General features: G+C 41.2%; 1 protein-coding gene across 2 annotated transcripts in view; it reads left to right on the top strand.

Annotated features, from left to right (window-relative positions):
- ITGBL1 (integrin subunit beta like 1) overlaps positions 1-23021 on the top strand; it is a 206361-nt gene that overhangs the window by 82919 nt on the left and 100421 nt on the right. The window contains exons 3-6 of one of the 2 annotated variants that reach the window (XM_040991010.1): positions 3768-3914; positions 11244-11366; positions 14908-15048; positions 17105-17245. In XM_040991010.1, coding sequence (XP_040846944.1) covers positions 3768-3914; positions 11244-11366; positions 14908-15048; positions 17105-17245 — 552 coding nt within the window. The remainder of the gene's footprint in view (positions 1-3767; positions 3915-11243; positions 11367-14907; positions 15049-17104; positions 17246-23021) is intronic. The other variant, XM_040991011.1, reaches the window with a different exon arrangement.

The following is a 23021-nucleotide window of genomic DNA, read 5'->3' as shown; positions in this document are numbered from 1 at the left end:
CAAGTTAAACTGCAGAATCACCTGGAGAGTGCACGATCTGGGTGTGGGTCCATCAGGAAAACATTGGGCACCTCCCTCTTGGATTGCCATTTCTGATTGGTGAGTGTGAGAACCAGGACCAGGTAGGGATGGCCAGACAGAGTGGCACCCCCAGCACTTGTGTGGGCTGGATAGGGGAGCTAGTTGGATTGAACTAGGCATCAATGCCCATTGACACATGTGAGAGCTGAATGGAAAGTTGGGACAGACTGGACCAAGTCTGCTGTACATACTGGTGAGCCAGGGACAACTGCAGGGGTCAGGCCTAGTGGGGGTTATTGCAGGTTGTTCTGAGTAGGCTGTAGCTCCTACTGGTTTGTGTGAGGGCTGAGTGTGTGGTGGGCAAGATTGTGCTGGGCTGCAACACCCATTGGTTTGTGTAGAAGACAGGGCTGGAGACAGAATTGACCCAGCAATTGCAACCACCAGCAAGTGCATAAGCTGATTTGGGTGACTGACTCTGCCAAACCCTGTATTGGCAAGCAGACACAGAATCAGGTTTGGGATCACCTGAGATGAGGTTTCTTTGGGGAGTCTCCCAACTGAACTGCTGGGCCACAATCCCCAACCATGGGGAAGATTGCAGGTTCCATGGTCTGACTGTGGATTGTATGTGTCAAAGCTGGGCCTCATAGTGGCTCAGACGAAGTAGTGGACAGCATATCCAGGTGCACATGGAGCATGTGGCAGTACATTGAAGTCTGCAGAGTACACCTGGTACCATAATAGAGGACTGAGGACAGAACCAATTGATCAAGTATCCCAGCCAAAAGCATTGGCAGTGACTATCTGGGCAAATGGAGACTCTAAAGTGAATTATATCAACCAGTGGACTCTGGAGAGATTTGATCATGCTTCGAGTGGCAAGATCTGCAGTAATTCAGAAGTGTTGAATCACCAAAACCTCTCGAACAGCACCCTTGAAGCATGCCTTAGATAAGGGAACCTGGGGTGGTGTCTGGTGGCTGTTCTCCATCCCAGGTTGTGATAGCAAATTGGTGTTTGAGTGTGGCTTCTTCCCGTGTCTCCCCTAATTGCCCAGATGCAGGAATGAGGAAAAGCGAATGTGAAAATAATGGTCTCACCCTCCTTCCTGTGGCCCCTGACCCTTTGCACACTAATCATATGTGTAAAACTCATCAAAAATAAAGTTGTCTTTAAACATCGCTACTTATTATATAGATGGAATTTAGTCAGATTTATATTGCTTTAAGATGTTTATAATGTATATCCAGACATATTCTTTCTATTAGCTTCCTATTAGCATGTCAGAGAGAGTTTATCTCTACTCGGATTGTGCAGTGGGCATTGTTTACTATTTAATAAGATCTGTATGGGATATATCTATACCATTCTATGTCTTGAAATCAATTTCCATATCTATTTTATCTCTATCTGTAGCCATCTACTTTATATCTGCGTCTTGCTAGCTATATAGTTGATTTTAGAAAAACCACCAAAAAAAAAAAACTTGAAGCCAGATATATAGGTAATACAACAGGTACAATAATTTTGCTAGTTCAATTCTAAATGAAATTTCAGTAAAGATGAGATAGAAATGCTGTCTTGAGTTTTTCATTTTCATATTTGACAAAGCACAGTTATTTTTCATTGGTATGTATAAATGTATAACTGATTTTAAAAATTAACCAGCTGGAATCCTGCTTTTCAGCCAGAAAGAATATCTTTAAGTTGAAAATGAAAGACATCACCTTGTCCCTGTTGCTCACCAATGCCTGACTTATCCCCATGGACTGTATAACTTAGTGCCTTTGAGTTGCCAGGTGCAAAGGAAGAGGTGGTGGGCCTGCTGCTGTAGCATCATTCCTTTCGCAGTCAGAATCCCCTCCCTCCTGTGTCTATTGGATTGCCCCCGTATCAGGATGGGAGCAAGGAGTTAGCCTGCCAGGGAGTCCTGGAAGAGAGGGCCAAACTGTCCATTCACACCTGGACAGGAGATGAACATACTGAATTTTACCTCCCACCCTGCTTGTATTCACTCCCCAGTGACTGACCGCACCACTAACAACCCTACAACCATTATGGGTTGAACTGCTATCGCCCAAAATGTTTGTCATGTCCTGATACCGGATAACCTGTGCATGCGATCTTTCCTGGAAATGAGGCCTTGGAAGCTGTAATTGCATTAAGATAAGGTCAACCTAGGATGGATGGTCTTTGACCAGTGATGTCTGTGCTTTGAGTGAGAAGGCTGTGAAGATACAACACTGCATGCGGACAGACCAGAAGCTGGAGTTACCTCGCGTAGGAGAGGGGAGGGCAAGGACAAGAGGCAACCACCAGGAGGCAGAAGTGAGGAGTGGGTCAGGTTCTCTTGGATTCTCTAGGGCTGCCGTCTTCCTTTAAGGGTTCTGGCTTCAGACTAAGTGAGCAGTACGTGTCATCTGGACCACACCATGTGGGTTTTGGCTGCCACACTAAATGACTAGGCCTCAGATCAACCTTATTACCTGGGGTCTAGAGATGTCAGAATTTCAGGCATAGTGGTGATAACTAGACTACTAAAATGCTCTTTGTAATTCCTTCAAACTCTCATTAACCTTTGATGACCAGCTTTGGGTAAAGGCAACCCTGAAAGACTCCCATATTATTCCTAGGCACTGTAATGTCAGCTTGACTTAACATGTACCGACAAACACTGTTTGCCAACAATGACACCAGCTTCTTTGAGTATCAGCCTTGACTTTGTAGTTGGTAAGGACCAAGGTCAAGGTGTTACACGTACACATTTTGCTGTTGTCAAAATAATGTGAAGTCAGTAAAAGCGTGAGTAGACTCCATCAATCAGGACTCAACAAGATGAATGAGAACAGCCATGCAAGCAACATTGCCTACAGGCAAAATGATGACTGGGAATATTGAGGTTTTTGTGGCTGTCGTTGAATATGACTCAGCCATTTAATCCTTGAACCAAATTTTCTTAAGAAATTAAATATAGATACTCTCATTCTAAAGTCATATTCGATATACTCGCACGATTTTATCCCATATTAAATTTGAATGAATATAAGGTGAATGGCTGTGGTAGACTTCTGCATAGAATTCTTCATTTAGGATTTTTTTCCTCTGCATTTTTAACATTTACTGATTTGAAAGGAGGAGATATAGAGGTCTTGAATTTAGCGATTCACTCTTCAAATGGCTACCATGGCAGGGGCTACTTCACTCCCAAGCTAGAAATTTAAAGTCCATCTGGGCAAGCACTTTGCCATCTTGTGTTATCTTCCCATGCACACAAGCGGGGAACTGACTGAGTAGACGAGGGAAGCAGAGCGTGAACTGTCACTCTGGTGTGGACGCTGGCATTATAGGCTGTGGCTTGCCTTACTGCAGTGCAGGCCTAGCCCAGGATGTGTAGTTCTATCTACAATAAAATACAGTCAAATATAAATAATTTGTCCTGCATTTTTGTAGTTTAAATGGCACGCAGTTATGTGGGGTTTTGTTTTCATGCTAATTGTTCTGACCACATGGTTTGCTAGATTTCTGATTATTAATATAACATCTGTATAAATTGGTTTATGTGTTTATGATGACTTACAACTATTTTTATTTCAATAGTTTATTTTGGTAACAGAATTACCTTTCAGCCACTGTTACATACATATGTTTGAGTGTTGAGCCCTGAGCTGTTGTCATTTTAGTTACATTAATGCCTTGCTTTGGGAAAGAATTTGAGTCTAACTGGGTTGTTTTTCAATCCACAGGCCATGGTAAGTGTGACTGTGGCAAGTGCAAGTGTGACAGTGGTTGGACTGGAGCCGCTTGCCAGTACCCCACCCGCTGTGACCTGACCAAGAAGAAAAGTAACCAAATGTGCAAGAATTCTCAAGATGCTATATGCTCCAATGCAGGTAAGAATCCCGTTTTAGAAAAATCGTTAAGTAAATAACAAATCTTTTTCACTGGAAACAGGTAGACGTGGAGAAATGTTGAATCTTTCAGAGACTCTTTTTGAGGCTATTTATCAAAAGTGAAATTCAGATAAGTCAATAGAAAAAAAAGTGTCATTTTGCTGCGATTGGCAAGTTTGGTGCTCTCCAGATGTTCCAAGCCCTTCCTTGGAGCAGGATAGTCACTGTAAGCAACACTTCAACAACATTGATATAAACGGCGAGCCGTGGTCTGAGTGCTGGAAAACAGTCCTGAAAAAGAATTTACATGAACCGACCTAACTATTTTCTATTACAGTTCAAGAGTGGTTTGAGTTTATATCTTAACATCAAATAGAACCAAACTTTTTCAGTTTGATGGATGCCTCAGCTATACTAGTATCAAATTCATCGAATAGAGTGACAGCAAGGCTTTGTGCTTGACCAAAGTGTTGTGACGCTTGATAGAAGAGATCAAAATCGTAGAAAATTACACAGATGCTATTAGATTTAGTAGGAAAGTCAGTGGAATGAAAGCTGAAACATACGCTTCAGTGGCTCTTAACCAACATTACTGCAGTGCTTCAGCTTGGGAATCCAAGGCAAAGGACACTGAGTACTGCAGTCACGCCCTGGAGAGTCTGCTTCCATAGCTTTGGGAAGGGGCTTCGATATGCCCTGGGTGTTGGTACAGTTTTCAAGCTCTCTGGATGATTGCAATGGGGCATGAGCCATGGCCCTTCATGTGGCGGATGGGTCTGCTGAGGGCCGTGTCTCCCTTCCTGAGGCTTGCACTCAGAGCTAGGGTTCCCTCATGGCCTGATTGCAATCAATTGCTCAGGGTAGGTGTTTCGCTAATCCTGGCCATGACCCAGTGACTCTGGAGGGCATCAGGCAGGGATTGCCCAGGCGGATTACTGGTCATGCCACTGTTTGTTCATAATATCCTCTTTGCTCTTTTCCTTATTTCAATCTTTGTTCCCCATCATTATACTTACCTTCCACCCCACCACACACTGCACTGATCTTGAAAAACTTATTTTAGCAACAGTACTTGAATTCTATTTTAGAGGTCTGCACTTGAATTTGTTTACCATTTTAAATCTAAGCATGTAAAAAGAGCACATAGTAACCTAATATGGTTTAGACTAGGAATTTGAGAATGTTTTGATATTAAGGAATCTAAATTTGAAATTCAGCAGATTAGCATACCTTAAATGACAAAAACAGAATTTCTCAAAGAAATAATAAAACATTTTAAAAGTGTTTTCCTTTTATTGGAAAGGGAGAGGACAGACACAAGTGGGGTGGGTGGAGAGGCAGGGGGCTGGAGAGAGAGCATGCTTCTTGTGGTTCCTTCCAAACGGCCTCAGCAGTCAAGGTGGCACAGCTGAAGCCAGGAGCCCAGAACTCTGTCTGGGTCTGTTGGATGGTGTCAGATCCTCAGTTGCTTAAGGCATCAGTGCTGCCTCCTAAAGTTCATATCAACAGGAGGTTGGCTTGAAAGTGCAGGTGCTAGGATGTGGATGGTCCACACTCCAATTGGAGATGAGGACTTTGCAAGCACTGAGGCGGCCACTGTGCTGAGCACCCACCATAGAAAGAGCATCCACCTGAGATGCCAGTGACGCTTACTTTGTTATCATTCATAAAATGCTCTGTTGTGTGTGTTCCATAGTACAGTTTGTCATGTGTCCCAGTGATATTTTTGTTTAGCATTTTCTTTCCCTTCTTACAGTATGCTATCTGCTATATCCATATTTAGCTTATATTCCTTGAACTTGTACTATTTTCATGAAGGTGTTGGTTGCATAACATTAAACACTTTGAATAAAATTATCCCTGCTGCTTTTTTTTTTTTTTTGAAGTAAAATGCTGCTCAGTTGGACTTGTCAAATACCTCCAGATACATAAATTCAGGGCATGCGTTCTGGGACGCAATTTCAAGTAGTTAGCTTTGGGTCCTCAATGTTTCATCTCAAAGCCTCTGGTAGCCACAGGCTGTCCTGGGTGTGGTCAGTTTTGATAGTCTGCCCAGGCTGTTTTCTGGTGTCTCAAGTCTGTTACTGATAATTCACCCTGTTAAGACCTAAACCTTCTGCTACAGTTTGAAATTGCAGATCTACAGTATTTCTTATGAAAGCTGCCCTAGCTTTGCCACCCATTGATGATTCTTACCTGATTCAGGGTTTCCAAGATGGAGAAAAAGCAGAACTCTAGAGAGTGGGAGAAAAAGAGAAAGATCCTTTATCTGCTGGTTCACACTATAAATGGCTACCACATTCCGTGCTGAAACCAAGCGTCAGGAGCTCCCTACAGTTCTCCCACATGGATCCAGGGTCCCAGATGTGTAGGCCATCCCCTGCGGCCTTCTGAGACACAACAGTGGGGATCTGGTTTGGAAGTGGAGCACTGTACTCATATGTAATAATTGCATTGCGGGCTGCAGCTTAATTTGCTATCATACCATGCCGGTCCACAATTCTTTTCTTCCTGACTTCACAAAATGCCACAGTCATATTATGCCTGCCTTGCCATAACTTATAATCAACTGCTTCTGCAAAATTCCTGGTTCCTTTTAGGGAAGAAAGGTCTTAAAAATAAAAATAATGAGGGACCCGGTATGGTAAAATAGTGGCTAAAGTCCTCGCCTTGCATGCAGCGGGATCCCAAATGGGTGCTGATTCTAATCCTGGTGGCCCCACTTCCCATCCAGCTCCCTGCGTGTGGCCTGGGAAAGTAGTAGAGGATGGCCCAGGGTCTTGGAACCCTGCCCTTGTGTGGGAGACCAGGAAGAAGCTCTGGGCTCCTGGCTTTGGATTGGCTCAGTTCCAGCCATTGTGACCACCTGGGGAGTGAATCAGTGGATGAAAGATATTCCTCCCTGTCTCTTCTCTTCTCTGACTTTCCAATAAAAAATAAATCTAAAAAAATGAAAAATAAAAACAATGAACGTAAAACCTTATTTCTATTGGGATAGTTTGTTTATTGGCCCTTTCTGTGAATGGGCTACAAAATAAACAATACAGTGCAATCATTTTGAAGAGTTTATTTGAGCAAATAACACTTTATAAACTGGGCAGCTCCAAACCAGAGCCAGTTAAGAAGCAACCCTATTGGTACACAAAGAGGAGGCCCTTATATGATGTACTCAGAAGTAAAGTAGAAATAAATATTCAATGAGTGACCCTAGCTAAAATTTTATTGGTTGTTTCTGATTGGTTAGGCTTATGTTAATATTTTTTCCTTAATATGGGCTTTTCCAGGAACAGTAGTTGAAGGTGGTAGGTTTCAATCTTGTTCACAAATCAAGCTAAGTTTGATAGGAAGAATTTTGGCTTTGCTCAGCAGATCTCAAGGACTGGCTTGTACTTTAATTGATACAAATCTTAGTAATTAAAAATTCATGTTCATATATACATGCATGTGAGTGTGTATTTATACACACATATTTGCTAATATAATTTTGATGTATAGACCCTCAAGCCTATTTCTAAAAGTCAAAAGTCTGTGAACAACGTCTCTCCATCCGCGTGTTTACACTGACCCCCCAAGGTAGCCACCCAAACTGCTTTCTACTTTATTTGCATTTGTTGGTTTTTGTTTTTAGTAAGGATAGACACACATGTGTTACTAATTTTTTTTTACCCTACATAAAAAGTAGCATACCTTTGCTCTCATGCACCTTGCCTTTGCCACTCATCATTATCTCCAGGAATTCATTCCTTACCCATTGATGGAAATCTTTTTCATTCTTTTTTTTCAAAGCACATTAATGAATTCTAGATGTGTGAGATGGTTTATTCAATCTGTCTCCTATACTTAGGCATTTAGACAGTTTCCATTATTTTGAAATTGCAAAGAATGAATGAGACAATCTGGTGCCTTGGTATTTTCCCATCTTTGGAGGTGCATCTTCATGGTAAATGACCGTAAGTAAGATTACTGAGCTAAGACATAAATTCATACTTGGTGAACACTTCATCTTTTCTTTCTCACTTGCTGGCATCCCAATGCATCTAAACCCTCCAAGTGTACTCCGGCAGTCTCATTCTTTTGTCTTGCTTGTCGGACTCCCTCCCACCATCCTTATTCATGTTCCCTCCCCACCAACTGCATCAGCACCAGGTTTACCTGTGCTTCTTTCTCTTTTCCATCTGGTGTACTTTGCTGGAAACATCTTGGAGCAGGGAGGGAGAAGAGGTAAGTGGAGTGGGTCAGATCACAGAAGGACAGGATGCGGTGGAGATGGGGATGGAAGAGTTCGAGAAACCCAGAAGAGTGACAGCATGCCATGTAGGACAAGCAGCCACAAATGTTTCACAGAAGCACAGGCTGGAACTTGGTCCCTAAGTCGTCCAGGAGAGCCAGCCAGCTCTGGGAGGCATGGTAAAAAAAAATCGAGCTGAACTGATATTGCTTGAATTACAGATCAGTCCTAGAGAATGAGTGAACTGACAAGCCAGATAAAGAAGCGTGTGACGCAGCATGAATAGAGTCTGGCACCTTTGCCTGGGCTCCATATGCCTTGCTGCGTAGGCTCAGTTGTGAAGTTTTTCATGTTGAGTGAGATAGGAAGTATCTGAGCTTTTGTAAACTGCCCACATGAGCCAGGAGTGGTTCAGATGTGTAGGCGGGGGATGTTGGTGAGGGCTTGAGGAATTCAGAGGCAGAGGTTGTTCCTTTCTGTTCTTCTAGAGAAGCATTCTTGTGCCTGCACTGCTCTGACCATCTTACTGTGTGCTACCAAGCCAGGAAAATCTCTTAATCTCCAAACTCGAGCCAGTCTCATCTGGGCTTTAATTTTCTGTCCTTATTTTTCAAGTTATTTCCATCTTTCAGGTGTAAACTCATAAATTGACTCCTTTCTTGGGCTTTTGTTCCTTCACAGAAACAGTCTGAGACTTACAGTTTGCATAAAGTGCTTACCACAGTCCATTGCCTTGTCCTGCATCTTTCCTCTTACATGCATACTGTGTAATAGAACATGAATTTGGTTTTACAAATATGCTTATTACATATAATTTATTAATTTTGTATCTTTTCAGTCTAGGATTTACCCAACTTTCTTTCTTCCCTGCCCATCATTTACTTAATTTTCTTATTTCCTGTAACACCCAGTGCTTTTTTGATGTCATAGGTGTTACAGGAAAGTTTAATGACTGGATATGTGGGTGGCTAAGAAACAGAAGGAATAAATATGAGAATAAAATAGAAAGGTGATAATTAGAGAAAAAATTTAGATGTAGAAATACCATGGACTGTTAGCATGAAGTTCCATGGCTTTTATAAATTAATAAAGCTTTCAGGAAGAAATATAAGATAATAAGTTTTAATGAAAGTAAAATTCACATGAATTTTGTCAAAATGAAAAACGATATCCTCAAGTTCTGCACAATCACATTGTATGTAACTGTAAGAAAATAACAGGAATAACAAATTGTAAGTGATTCAGGTAACAGACTCTTGCAGAGGGTAGGAAAACAAAGGCATCATCAGGGAATATAAATATAGGATAAGTCTGGAGAAAGTATTTGGCTGTATGCCTAACAAATTTGGTGCCTTAATAAGGAGAGAAAAATAACCCAAAATGTTCTGCAAGCTTACTCTGGCCTGGACATGGGTGTGCTTTTAGAAAGACAACTGTTTGGTCTGCTTCTGGCTTGGTTCTCACAGCAGTTCTACCAAGGTTATTTTCAATGGGAGTCTGAGATTTACAGATGAAAGCAATGGTCTTGTTAGCGCATAGGTAGACAGAATTAAAACCTGGATTCCACTCCAAGTTAGCCTTAGCCTAGTGTCCTTGCTTTTACAGGATGCCTGTATAGAATGACAATGTCAAGCTCCAGCCAACTGTTTGTATTGTGTATACTTCCTTCCTGTCAGTCACCTTTCCTACCCATCAGAGAGCAGATGCTATCTATTCTTTCCCTTGAGACTATCCAAGATGTTTAGCTCTTCCTAAACTCAAGTCCAGCATCTGCCCAGAATCTAGCTTCTTTCCTTCAGACCAATGCAACAGCAACTTCAGATTTCCATAACCTCACACTTGCCACCTTGCAATTCATTCAGACAAGCACTGTAACCGGCTCCATTGACTCCCTTGGGAAAAGCTGGAGGTCTTTACAGCAGCCTATGACATCCAGTAAATGGCACCTTTAGCTGCTTTTTCAGTTGCATGCCACTTGTCAGGTGATTGCATGCCACTTGTCAGTCCTGTTGGATTCTTCTTGGCCTTCTCATCCTCTGGAACCACAGACTTGTCTCTTCTTGGAAGCAGGCTTCTTCACCACCTCACACCTCTCACGGCGCAGCAGTTCTTGGTTTGAGAGCTTACGTCCTCAGAGACTTCATCTTTGACTTCCACAACAGAACTGGATCCAATGTCGTATGCTGCTGTCACACTTTGTACCTCTCTACTTACTCTCTGAGGTTTATGCTCATTTGAAACTCTGAGAGGAAGTCCGTGTTGGGCTGGATCTCCTGTTGGATGGCCAGAGTCCAGGGTCCTGTCTGGTGCATGACAATATCTCATATGAGAAGGCTTCAAGAACCTGATAGAAATGCATATTGTAATTCTGTTTTCTATGATTTTGTGTGAATGTTGATTGCTGTGATGATCACTTAAAAACTGAAATATATATTTTTAAAAGCTCATAAAGTAGGAATTCTTTCAGTTTCATTTGAGTATAACTTTATTATCACTGAAATAACTTTGGGGACTATAGTCAAATCGTTAAAAAATTTCAATGAAGCTGGCTTGTGGTAGACCAGATGCCTGACCCTTTGAGCTGCCTTGAGATTGTGGCAATATACTGGGAAGTTAAGAAAGTCTATCCTGTCCCAATGGTAAGAACACACGTATCAGCTAATGCTTAGGAAGTAAAATTATAAGCAACATATGTCTTTCATTTGCATACTTGATAATTATTTTCACAAATAATGAGAATGTGTGTAAATGTTATGCCAAGCACTGCTAAAGAATATAAGCAAGGATACCTCTCCCACAGATTTTGAATCCAGCCAGGATAAGATACTCACTTCTGGATTGGATGAATAGATGTGGATAAGTAACTCTGCAATCAGGGAAGTCAGATTTACAATCATTGGTCAAACAGAGGTCAGTAATAACAGCTGTGATGCAAAAGAAAATTGTTGTTATAATCCCAAGAGTAAACAGCTTACTCTCTTACCCACAAGGATGTATAACTGGAATGTTAAATTTGAGTTTGCTAACTTCTTGAGACAGGATAAGAATGAGTTATAATTCATATGCATAAAAATGTAATCATTTTTGTTCTCATGGTGTAGGTACATGCCATTGTGGCAGATGTAAGTGTGACAATTCAGATGGAAATGGACTTGTTTATGGTAAATTTTGTGAATGCGATGACAGAGAATGCATTGATGATGAAACAGAAGAAATATGTGGAGGTATGTATATCGATTCCATAGAACTTTATCCAAGTAACTGGCATTCCACCTATGGCACTTTTAGCTCTATATAAATCTGTGCTTTAAGATCACAAATTTAATTTGGATTTGTGTTTATTTGGAAAACATATAATGTGATAGACTAAGGCATTGAGAGTTGATTAGTACTTTTTACATGTGGAATTGAATTGTCCCTAGAAGAGAGCCATGTTGTCATGGCAACAGCCAATTGCACAGCTTTGGAGAGCTAGTGGAATGCCGTCTTAGTCACTTTTATTCTCTTTTCTCCTAATCTCTTAATTTCATCATCTTTTCCTTTTAAAACTTTAAGCCTTTAGAAAGTCTCTTGTTTTGTTGGGAACATTGAAGTTCAATATCACGGTTAGCTTAGAGGTACCTTCTCTCTTCTATCCATATGCACATGCTTAGATTAAGATCTTTCATGTTTTTTCTAGCTAGCACCATTACTCAATCCAATTTGCTATTATACCAGTTCTGGCATGTTTTCTAGTGCCAAGTGTTGCAAAAAGTGCTGTGCATTATGTTCTGTTTTACAGCATCACTCTAAGATCAGAAATTTTTAAATCTATGCAGACAGATGTGGAAACTGGGACTTAGATAAGTTAAATAATTGCCAGGGTCACTCCACCAGTTGTAGTTGAACTGGCTGTGTTCATGACCCTCCTCCGTTTAGAAGTGTCTCAGTGGCTTGGAGATCTGAGTTCCCTACGATGAGCCCCTTGCAGAACCTGCAGACCCCTCCGCTTTGGCTTACCTTCCTGCCAGCCTGTGCTCGGTTCTGTTTGCAGCATTACCGGGCTGGAGAAAGGAAGGTAGAGCTGTGAGCATCAAGGCAGTTGGGCGAAATTCTTCTGCTTTAAGAAATGTAGACTTCTCTTACATCTGGCAGGAGTTGTATCTTCAGAATCCTGTCCTACGTGTGGAAAGTTTGTTTAAGGAAAATAATTTTCCTGGAAAGGTCAGGGCAGCAGGGCCAGGGGACAATCGGAGGGCCCCAAGGAGTGTCATTAACATGGAACATGTTTGTCCCTTTGTTTTCATTTCTGCTCCTGTAGAAATGACCCATACAGTCTTAGGTAGATAGATAGATGCTTGTCCATTATTTATTTAGTAGAGAGGGTGGGTATTTGTGAGAGTGGATGTGCCAGCATTTGCGGTGCTTATATTCTATATCAGAATGCTTGAGTTTCATATTAGTTACTTGATGGTTGTAGACCTATCAAGATACAACAGGCTCAAGCACATTCCATATATTTTTCTGAGCCACTGACCTAGGGTATGTGCTGGCCAGACAGACACAATCCAAATAACAAAAACAGTCAGACAAATCCACTCACAAATTCATATTTGTCCTCTTGACGTTTTACTTCCAATTACTGCAGATCAAAGCAGAAGAAGGGAACATGCCTCAGGCCAATGTGTTCTGATATGTACATTAAGCAAAGTCTGTTCGCATGTGCAACTGCAAAATTTAACTTGAAACAACACAACAGGGGATGTTTCACTCTCAGCTTTCTGCTTGTTATTTTTGTTTGATGTTTATCACTTCTGGGCCTTGTGGCTAAGATCAAGTATATTTGTTTGTTTATGCTGTTTCTGACCTCAGACACCAGCTCTTCTGTAAACACCCCCTGGGAGTGCTACTGCCTACACGGGCAGAGTTTTCTGTGTTTCTTTCACATGAAACTAGTCTGTAGAGAGATGATTCTATAGTTCACCAGTGAAGCAGTACAAAAAACAAAACAGTCTCTTGCTTTATCGGTTTACATCTAGCATTGTGTTCATTGTCTGGGTTATGCATTGCACTGAAGCCTGCATTTAATCTCAGTTATTCTGATGTGTCTTGTCCATGTCCCCACACAGAGAAAATGTTCTATGATTTTTGTCTCCGTATTCACATCATCTCAATTTTTTAGTAAAATCATATTTCACTAATGAATTGAGCCAACAAAGATTTTAGGGGTGAGAAAAGCAAATTAATGATCAGTTGTTAATATGATAATCCTTACATATGTAGCGCTTGATACATATACATCCTGAAATTACAAAGATAATACTTTCTCCAGTTTGGGCTTGGTGAACCTTACAAAATTTAACTCAAAAAAAGTGGTTAGTATGTGCTCTCCTTGTTTCCCACCCCCGTTCTAGTTCCATGGGTGCTTGAAAAGTCCTGGGACTGGCTTTGGTTGTGTAAATATTCAGAGATAGTTAGGTTACTAAATAAAATGTATGGATGATCTATTTTGTTACTGATGAAATCACTTGATGGCTTTTACATTTGTGTAGGTGAACATATTATGGTGTTCATGTGATTATCCTCTATTAGGTTAAGGAAGGACTTTCTGTGAATTATCCCAATTCAAGTTTATTTAGTGAGAAAACAGCATCTTCTCCTGGGTCCATCTCCCTCCGGCACAGTCTCCTCTCTCTGCTCTCTGTCAGGTGTGGTTTTCCTTGAAGGATTCTCAGCATGTGGACATCATCAGTGCAGCAGGCCACAATGTTCTGTATTTCCTGCTCATTGTATGGATTTGACAGGTTTTACTGATGACCATGCTGTTCACAGGAGATGCCATAGTATTGTAGTTAAAATATACTGGGAAGAGATTGGAAAATATTACAGCTGTAGAAGGGCCTATGGATTGATAGGATACAGAATTTTATAACAGTAAGAGTAAACTCACAACAAAATAAACGTGAGGATTTAGGTTAATGCTTGGATGGCACGATGACTGAATTTGGGGGAAATGTCATCCTTTGGGAATTTGTATGAAGTTTGCGCAGCAGGGATGGGAGCACCAGTGATGTGAAAAGTCCCTGCAGCTAGCTCAGGCAGGAGTGGGAGGGGAAACCAAATGAACAGGTGACAGGATATAGAGAAGGTGGTCCAGGAAAGTGTGGCATGTAGCCGCAGAGCGATCGGTGCTCTTCTCCGAGTGTTTGACTGTGAGTGCCAGGCTTCATGGTATTTACCTGTCAGTGAGGACCAAACCTTGACTTAGTAGAAAACCTCTTTTCCACTTTGGTAGGCTACAATAGCTTGTGGGAGTCAGTTGAATGAAAGATGAAATATTTCCTCTTGTTTAAAAATGGTTTGGTCATTAATAATGTGTACCTAAGTAAGTATGCTCCGTTGATTTCAAGTGAAATGTTTGAATAATTCCCAAAGTGTTCTTAGAATAGGTGCTTACATGCATTTAAGTTTGATGCATGCATTTAAGTTGGCAATATAATAGACTTCTAGTCTTTCTTGTCACTTCCTTAAAACTACTTTCATTTTCTCCAGCTCCCTGCCTAGCCAGCTTCAAGAACATGTTGGCTTGCTTTATTGCAGGTAGAAGGGCAATTGTGATGTTTTGGGGAAAACTGTATAATTTGATTATTTTAAGTGCGCAATGGGGAGCTGTGAAATTATTTTAAAAGGTAGAAATGATCACCACGAGGTGGAAAATTAATTCTGCTTTGAAAAGTTGCTGTTTTTCCTCTCCCCCTCCCCCTATAAAATTCATTTTGGGTGAAGGCCATGGGAAGTGTTACTGTGGAAACTGTTACTGCGAGGCTGGTTGGCATGGAGATAAATGCGAATTCCAGTGCGACATCACCCCCTGGGAGAGCAAGCGAAGATGCACTTCCCCAGATGGCAAGATCTGCAGTAACCGAGGTGTGTCATTCATGCATGTTACTACATAACTGGAAAGAGAACAAGGCTCTTAATTGTTAACACTTGACTCCCTCTCTGTCCTTCAGGGTGAGAAGTCCTCTTTTATAATCATTTCCTTGGATGCATATCAACATTTACCACACTGACATCTTCTCTTTCTTGTTTCCTAGAAGAAAACAGATAAGAAAGTTGCTGTCATTCTTTAGGTTTTGCTGAACAAATAGTTAACGCAGGGAGTGTCATTTCTTTGGCAGCCTTCCAAAAATAGCACAGCCCTGTGAAAAGGCAATTCTTGTAGATACTCCTGCTGAATGTCTCTTGACTAGCAGAACTGTCTACAGCATGTGCAGCTAATTAGCCAGAGAATATTTGGGAAACCCTCTTGCCTTCATTATGAGTATTTTGAAGACTGGGTTGAAATGTAGAATTGATACAGAGGAAGTTTAACTTCTGTGTGCAATAATAAAAATGATTTCAATGCAATAGATATATAAATTATATATGAGATAACTGTAAGTAATTTGAACTGACCTTAAACTGGAACTTAGAATATGTTAATATTGCTTAAGTATGATAATTGCCATTGAAATTAAGCTTCTTGACTAGCTGTTCTTGAGATTGTTGCTATCTTTGCCTTACGTACTATTGCAGATAAGACAGACCCATTCTGGGAGTTTCACTGGGTACAGGAAGACCAAGAAACAGTTTTACCTGCTTTATGAGATTATAGCAATCGGATGTCTGCAAGGTTATTTTCTGATTTCTTTCAGTGGATGATTCATCTCAATTGGTATTGATCACATAGAGCTAACACATAACTTTTCCAAAATAGACATGGAAGGGTAGACATACCACAGTTTTCTGTATAAAATAAGGAAAGCAAAAGTCCTGGACTTGGAAAAAGAATCCTAAAGAAAAACCCTCTCTCATTGCTATCTAGTTCTTATCCATCACACCAATTCACTTTCTGGGTTTTTTTTTTTTTTTTTTTTTGTCCCTTTGTTATAGTGGAAAACCCCGACTTGGATCCAAAGGAGAGGGACAGGAGATCAGTTAGGCTGTGGGTTTAGGTCAGGATTTGCAGTGACCTTGGGTCTGTGGGACAGATGCTCCCTATGCATCCTGCCAGTGCTCCTGCCTCCAACATGTCTGCTGCCTCCCTATGTGTGGAGTACACGGTTCTGCTGTAGAGCTGTGGCACAGGCTGGATGGGCAGCACTTCACCCAGTGAGGCTCGCCACTCATGAGCTTCTGAAACACAGAGAGGCAGTGGTCCTTGCACAAAACAACTCATTCATCACTCTAGCTCATCGGTAGGTGCGCCAAAAGCAGTGTTACAGACGCAGTTACTAGACTCACTTTCAAATTCACCTGAGTAGCTATCTTTTGATGGGTTGGGAAATAGCTATTTCTGCAGGATTGGCAAAGCACCCGTAACTCCATCCCAAATGCTACCATTACAGAAGGAATGCGTAGCCTCTGGTTTTAATAATTGAGGTTGTAAAATAGAATATAAAGAAGAGAAGTTTGACACATAATTTTAACACGGGTACAAGGGCACTCTAAAGTTGGTGAAAATGGGATTAAGAGTAAGTTTAGTTGAATGTAAAAAATTTGGAATCTATTAGGTGATATAAAAAAAATCACATGGGAGATTGTACAGTGTGCACACACACAAATACTTGCACAATGTTTTGCTCCTGAATGTACTAAAACTAATTTTAATCGATAAACATATTTTTTTGTCAGAGTGCCTATGAGACTTTTGAGGGAAAATGATGGTATATTAATTTTTCAGTGCTCTGCTTGAGGAAAAATAGCACAGTTTTAATGAATCATCCCAACAGCTCAACTATTTGCACATGTAAATTGGATTTCTCAAATAAGGGATCTCCACTATCAACTTGAGGTAGTGTTTCTCCTTCTTAGAACATGTTTATCTGAATATGTTTATTTTCCAAATACAGAGACAGCACTGAGGGTGGGAGGAGCAATGTGTGAGCTGATGGCTTTCATGGTTTTCTGGACTGGAAACAAAATTCCTTTTCCCATCTAGGGACCTGTGTGTGTGGGGAATGTTCGTGCCATGATGTTGATCCCACCGGAGATTGGGGTGACATTCATGGGGACACCTGTGAGTGTGACGAACGAGACTGCCGATCCAAGTATGATCGATACTCGGATGACTTCTGCTCAGGTAAAGCCTTTCCTCATGCCCATTTGTATTTAAAAATACTAATTTTCCTATTTTCTGGCTTTATTCTTGCTCTCACCAATGCCATAAAGGAAACTATCAACTCTGCCACACCCACTATGATGGCGCCTCCTATTGGTAACCTGGAATACCTCCACAGAGTCTGCACATTTAGGAAATTGAAAGGCTTCAGTCTTGTTATTCACTGAGCAGACCCATTAGTTCCAGGTGAGAAGGCAGAACTAGCAGAGCTGATCAGTGAATATGACACTCAGCATTCAGACAGAAAAGCTAGATTAATGTGTGATGAAGCTTAAGATGGCATGAGCACAGGTCTCAGGAACGTGTATACATTATCTCTCCAATAGGATTTATGGTACAATATTCTACAGTGTAGTCTCAAATTGAGGAACAACTAGCAGCTTCAGAACTTTAGGCCATGTGTGTTTATGGAGCAGATGTTGTCACTGGAACTCAGGCAGCGTCTGGGCTAATGGTCCCATCAGTGAAGGAGAGGCACAGAATTCACAACTTGAGGATGGCTTTCTAAATGGAAATGAAAAAAATGGTGCAAAGAAGAACCAACCTGAGCTATGTGGAAAAGTGTCATTTAGCAAAAAGCAGTTAGAATTGGTCCAGCTCTACTTGACAAAACAGAAGGCATCTCTTTAAACTTGACTGCTCAACTGGTACATGTTGATAGTGAGCATTCAGGAAATCAGAGGGCTTTTCCAGCCAAGAGAGATGAAAGAGTTGTCCCATGTAGTTCTGATTACAGGACTTCAAAGACCTCTGCAACCTGACTGAGGGAAGCCTGCTGCTAAAATATCTGCACATCTGTCACAGGATTCCCCTCTTCTGATCATCCACGGTGTTCTGCAGAATTTGCTCCACATGTTAACACTATTCTCCAGAGGGTGTCTTTCCACCATTCATCATCTTTGAGAGTGTTCTTCCTTGTCATCACCTATCAGTGCACTGGTGATACAAGGGCTAATGACACTGACTTCTAAATGTCGAGTGCTTATTGAGAAGGTTGGGAATGGGCTGACATTTTCACCAGGTTGGTGGGGCTTTTCCCAGCGGGATGATGCATGGCCTATGCACCGTACAATTCAGAACCAGGCCTTACTGTGACGGTTGTGTATAGTGGGCTCATGATGGTGTTGGGCAGAAGAATGCTACAGTAACAGAGTTTCTCATCTGGTTGTCTGGATAAATGTTGGCATCATTTATCAAAATGGGGAATGTAGGAAAAAGTTACCAAGTTTGTTTTTAGGTGTCTAAGCCCATACAGCCTGTTGAGTATGACAGTCTGAGTTAGTGTTAAATGTGAGAATTTGGAGTTGTAAGCATAGAGCTGATTAAAAAGTCCTAGGGTTTGAAAGTGTTATTTAAGAAAACATTGACATAAATATGATTTTGCATAATTTTAAATAACACACAGGAGATAGTGTCTTTTTATAAAAATTCAAAGTTTGTGCCTTGTTATGTCTGATGCCTTCATTTCGGTTCGTGTCTACATTCTTTTAAATCCATACTCTTTGTTTTGATCTTGGTTTTGAATGAGTTTGAAAAATTAGAATTTTACATTACAGTGATAATCAAGGGTCCCCGAAGCTGCTTCCCCTCGCGATGAGGGAATGTGGCCATCAGTATGGATGGGTGATTATAATGCAACTGACACTTCTAGCCTCTTCCAAGAGCTCTTGTAAAGTAGCATTAAACGCTAGAGCTTTTTCTATAGGTTAAACAGATGAAATAGCATGAGGGAGGCTCTCCTGGAGTATACTTTTCACTATACTTATTCTTTCTTTTGGTTCTACTTTATTCTTGCCATATTTTCCAGTCTGCCTTCTTTTAAAATAATGCAGAGAAAGTTAGGTGGTTTGGCAGTTAGAGCTACCTGGTTGGTGGGATTTATCGTGAGAAAGGTGTAGTCCTTTCACCTGTGGCCTCATTGTTGTGTGTGTAGACAAGTAGAGGGTTTGTAAAGATGGTGACTCTGATCTGAACAGGCAGCTCTGACAGTTGGTCTGTCGTGTTTTATTTCTTGCCTGAACTGAATTGAACGTGGCTCATCATCTACAATGTGCTCCCCATGCTTAGAATGAAGAAGTTAGGGAAGAAGGGATTCACATTGACAAAGATCCTACTTACCTGTTAGACCGTTGTCGAGTCCTTTCCTACACTACCAACCACCTCAGAGGAGACATCATGTACATTTGATTAGAACAGAAAATAGTTTAGAGAAATGACTGAACTTGACAAAGTTTCACCTGGAAACATATATGAGGATACTTCAAAAAGTTCATGTAAAAGGCAAATAACATTCACAATGACTGTAGTATAAAAAAATTGTAGTGCAGAAAATTATAATCCATGTGTATTTTATTGCATGCATGTTAATGAACTTTAAAATTATCTCCTGATAGTCTTAAGTACTCATGTAATTTATTCTCCAGGGGATGGGAATGAAATTCAATTTTACTTTTAGTGAGAAACAACTGTTCTCTGGATGTCGCAAGTTCTTGTAAAACTGCACTCCTTGGAACGTCATAATGGGCTGGGGCAGACTTCAATCTGGGGAGTCTTTTTCCTCCTTACGAAATCTGCAGCTTGCTACACACTGTGCTTAGGGAGCTATTAGTCCTTACAGTTTTTCTAATTATAAGACTATCTTGTATCATAGGAAGGATACCATCAGTTGATTATTGAGTATATTAATACCTTTCACCTATAAGACAAGTAACCCCACTCCATCAATATGCAAGTGATTCTTGCAAGAGTGAAATGAACTCAGGCTCAGAAATGCAGCTCTATTTTTAGCTGCTAACTTTGCCACCCTGGGAGTCCTGGTCTTGCTTGGTCCAAGGGAAATCTCTGCAAGGATTCGTTTAAATTGATTCTTAATTGGCATTCTCATTTTATTCATCCATTTTGTCTATTCAGTAAGGCATTTAAATGTAACTATTTCTAGGGTATTTAGTTTAAATTTTATTTGTTTTTCATGATGTTTACATAGTTGACCAGAGTAGGAAGGGTCATGTACTAGGGCAAAGTGAGTGAGGCCATTATTTATAACTTTTCTCTTTTTTTCCTGTACCTGGGGGTAGGGGGTAAATTAGAGAGGCTGCACCCAGTCTTCCAACCTCCCCTGTGCCCAAGGATGGGGTTTGGCTACCTGATGTCATCTCAGGGTCCCTGGTATGGAGCATGCTCCTAGGGTGCTGCTTAAGTGGTTTCAATAGTTCATAAACACTGTCTATCTGGCCATTCAAGGATGAGGAAATCCTTCAAAGGTCCATCCACTGACACAGTGCAATTTTATTCCTATGAAATCATGGAGTCGAGGCAGAAAAATGTTAAAACAAAGTCTCCACAATCACTTCTGTTTATTTTTTATTCCTGTCTGTTGTTTATACATGTGGGTATATGTTGATTTATCCATATACAGATGACAATCTCTCACCTGTGTCCACAACTCCAAGATGATACTGCTGACAGTGTTTGAATGTAACCGACATGACCAGGACGTAGCCAGTCACCCTAAAGTGCACAGGCTGTTCTTCTACTAGACTTGACTTTCTTCCTGATTATAAAATAACTCATTGATTCCTGCTGACTGTGTGCTGTGGTCTGTTTCCCTAAATCCCACAACTGGAATTAATGCTTTAACGTGACCTTGAGCTTTATCTTTTGTCTTGTCCTACCCTATGAAATAATGAAAATAGGATAATGTGGGCTTAAACTCGTTTGGGGAATGGAATCCCTTGATAGAACTGTGTGGTGGGAGGAAATTTGTCATTATGGATCACCAAAGAATTAACAAGAGAGGCAAAATGATGAAGTATGTTCAGCTTACATTGTTTTGAAAGGAAAATCAATATATTGAATAGATTAAAAACAATAACAAGTGTTGGTTGGCTCCAATTTGTTCCTTGGAGTTTTTCCCTGCTGACAATATTCAGTGTTATTTTGTAAGCAGCTACCTATAAGTACCAGAGTTGAATTCATGGGTATCTTTTTTTATCACTTAGAAAGAGAGGTCCCTTATAGCAGGGCAGTATTTTTCTGGACTAGATTCAACTACATTCATCCTGGGTTTGACTCAGAGCAGCACAGCAACCACAGCTGGCTGCTGATGTCCAGAGTGACTGTGGGGCCACTTAGTGACTGCGTGATGAGCACAAATCCTGTCGTCCATGTGGTGTGGGCTCCGCTGCAGTCACAACACACACCCTGTCTTCTCCATAGGTCTTGGTGTGTAGATGCATGTGTGTGCTAACTTACTGATATAGACCTTTGGAGAACAGTATTGTATTTGAAGTTCTCTGGTGTTTACAGCAAGATTTTTTCATCTCTGTTCTCTGCCCACACAGTTTATAAATGCTTGCTAGAAGCAATGAAATTAATTCTTACAGGTTTAACTCATACATTGATTTCACAAACTAACAGAAGCGCTGAGTTTCATATCTGTGTGGGTAAGTTTTCTTCTAGTTTTCTGACGTGGAAGATCAAATTGAGATGAGGCCCACAAACAATACAGGCTCTCGTACATCAAGAACACAAATGTCTCCATTTCTTGTATGCTTTTTTCTATACTTATCTGTAACACTCCCTTTTCCTGTTAAGTAGATCTTAGCATTTCTAAGCTCAATTTTCTATGTAAAATGCAGTTTCATCTTATTTTTAATCTTTTGTTTGAGAGAAAAAGTGGGAGGAGGGATGGGAAGTAACTGCCCATCAGCTGGTTTACTCCCCAAATACCCATGACAGCTGGAACCAGGCTGACATTCACAAGGGAACCTGAACTGCAATCCACATCAACCATGTCAGTGCCAGGGACTTGGTGAGCTGAGTTACCACTACTGAATCTCCAAGTCTGAGTTAGGAAGCTAGAGTCAGGAGCCATCACTAGATAACAGAACTGGGCATACAAGAAGACAGAGGTTCTGTTTGTTCATTTCCTGTCTTCCTGAAGAGGTTCCTTATCTGCTGAAGAATCTACAGGGGAGACCTTGCATTTGCAAGAGATTTTCGGACTTCCTTGATGAGTTAAAGCAAGGACCAAAGCACAAGGCTGAGACTTAAAACACAGTAAATCAGGCATTATCACATATCTGACAAAAGTGAGAAAATTGCATGCTTTTTGGGGGAAGATTTTTATTAGGTAGATCAGATTTACAAAAAGAAAGGGCATTCAGAGAAAAAGCTCTTTTATCCATTGGCTCACTCCCCAGATGACTGCAATGGCCAAAGCTGAGCCCATCTGAAGTCAGGAGAATTTTCTAGGCATCCCACATTGGTGGAGGGCCCTCAGGCTTTGGGCCATCCTCCACTGCTTTCTCAGACCACAAGCAGGGAGCTTGTGGGAAATGGAGCAGCTGGGTCACAAACTGGCTCCCACGTGGGATGCTGGTACTTGATAGGTGAGGATTTAGCTGTTTTTTTTTTTTTTAAAGATTTATTTTTATTATTTTTTCATTGGAAAGGCGGATATACAGAGAGGAGAGACAGAGAGGAAGATCTTCCATCCGATGATTCACTCCCCAAGTGAGCGCAACGGGCCGATACTATGCCGATCCGAAGCCAGGAGCCTCTTCCGGGTCTCCCACGCGGGTGCAGGGTCCCAAAGCTTTGGGCCGTCCTCGACTGCTTTCCCAGGCCACAGGCAGGGAGCTGGAAGGGAAGCGGGGCTGCCGGGATTAGAACCGGCGCCCATATGGGATCCCAGCGGGCGTGCTAGGTGAGGACCTTAACCACTTGCGCCACCGCG

The sequence above is a fragment of the Ochotona curzoniae genome, unplaced genomic scaffold (genome assembly GCF_017591425.1).
Source record: "Ochotona curzoniae isolate NIBS_2020 unplaced genomic scaffold, NIBS_Ocur_1.0 contig_64, whole genome shotgun sequence".
Lineage (NCBI taxonomy): Eukaryota > Metazoa > Chordata > Mammalia > Lagomorpha > Ochotonidae > Ochotona > Ochotona curzoniae.
The sequence above is the reverse complement of the archived record's forward strand: the minus strand, read 5'-3'. Positions and strand labels throughout refer to the sequence as shown.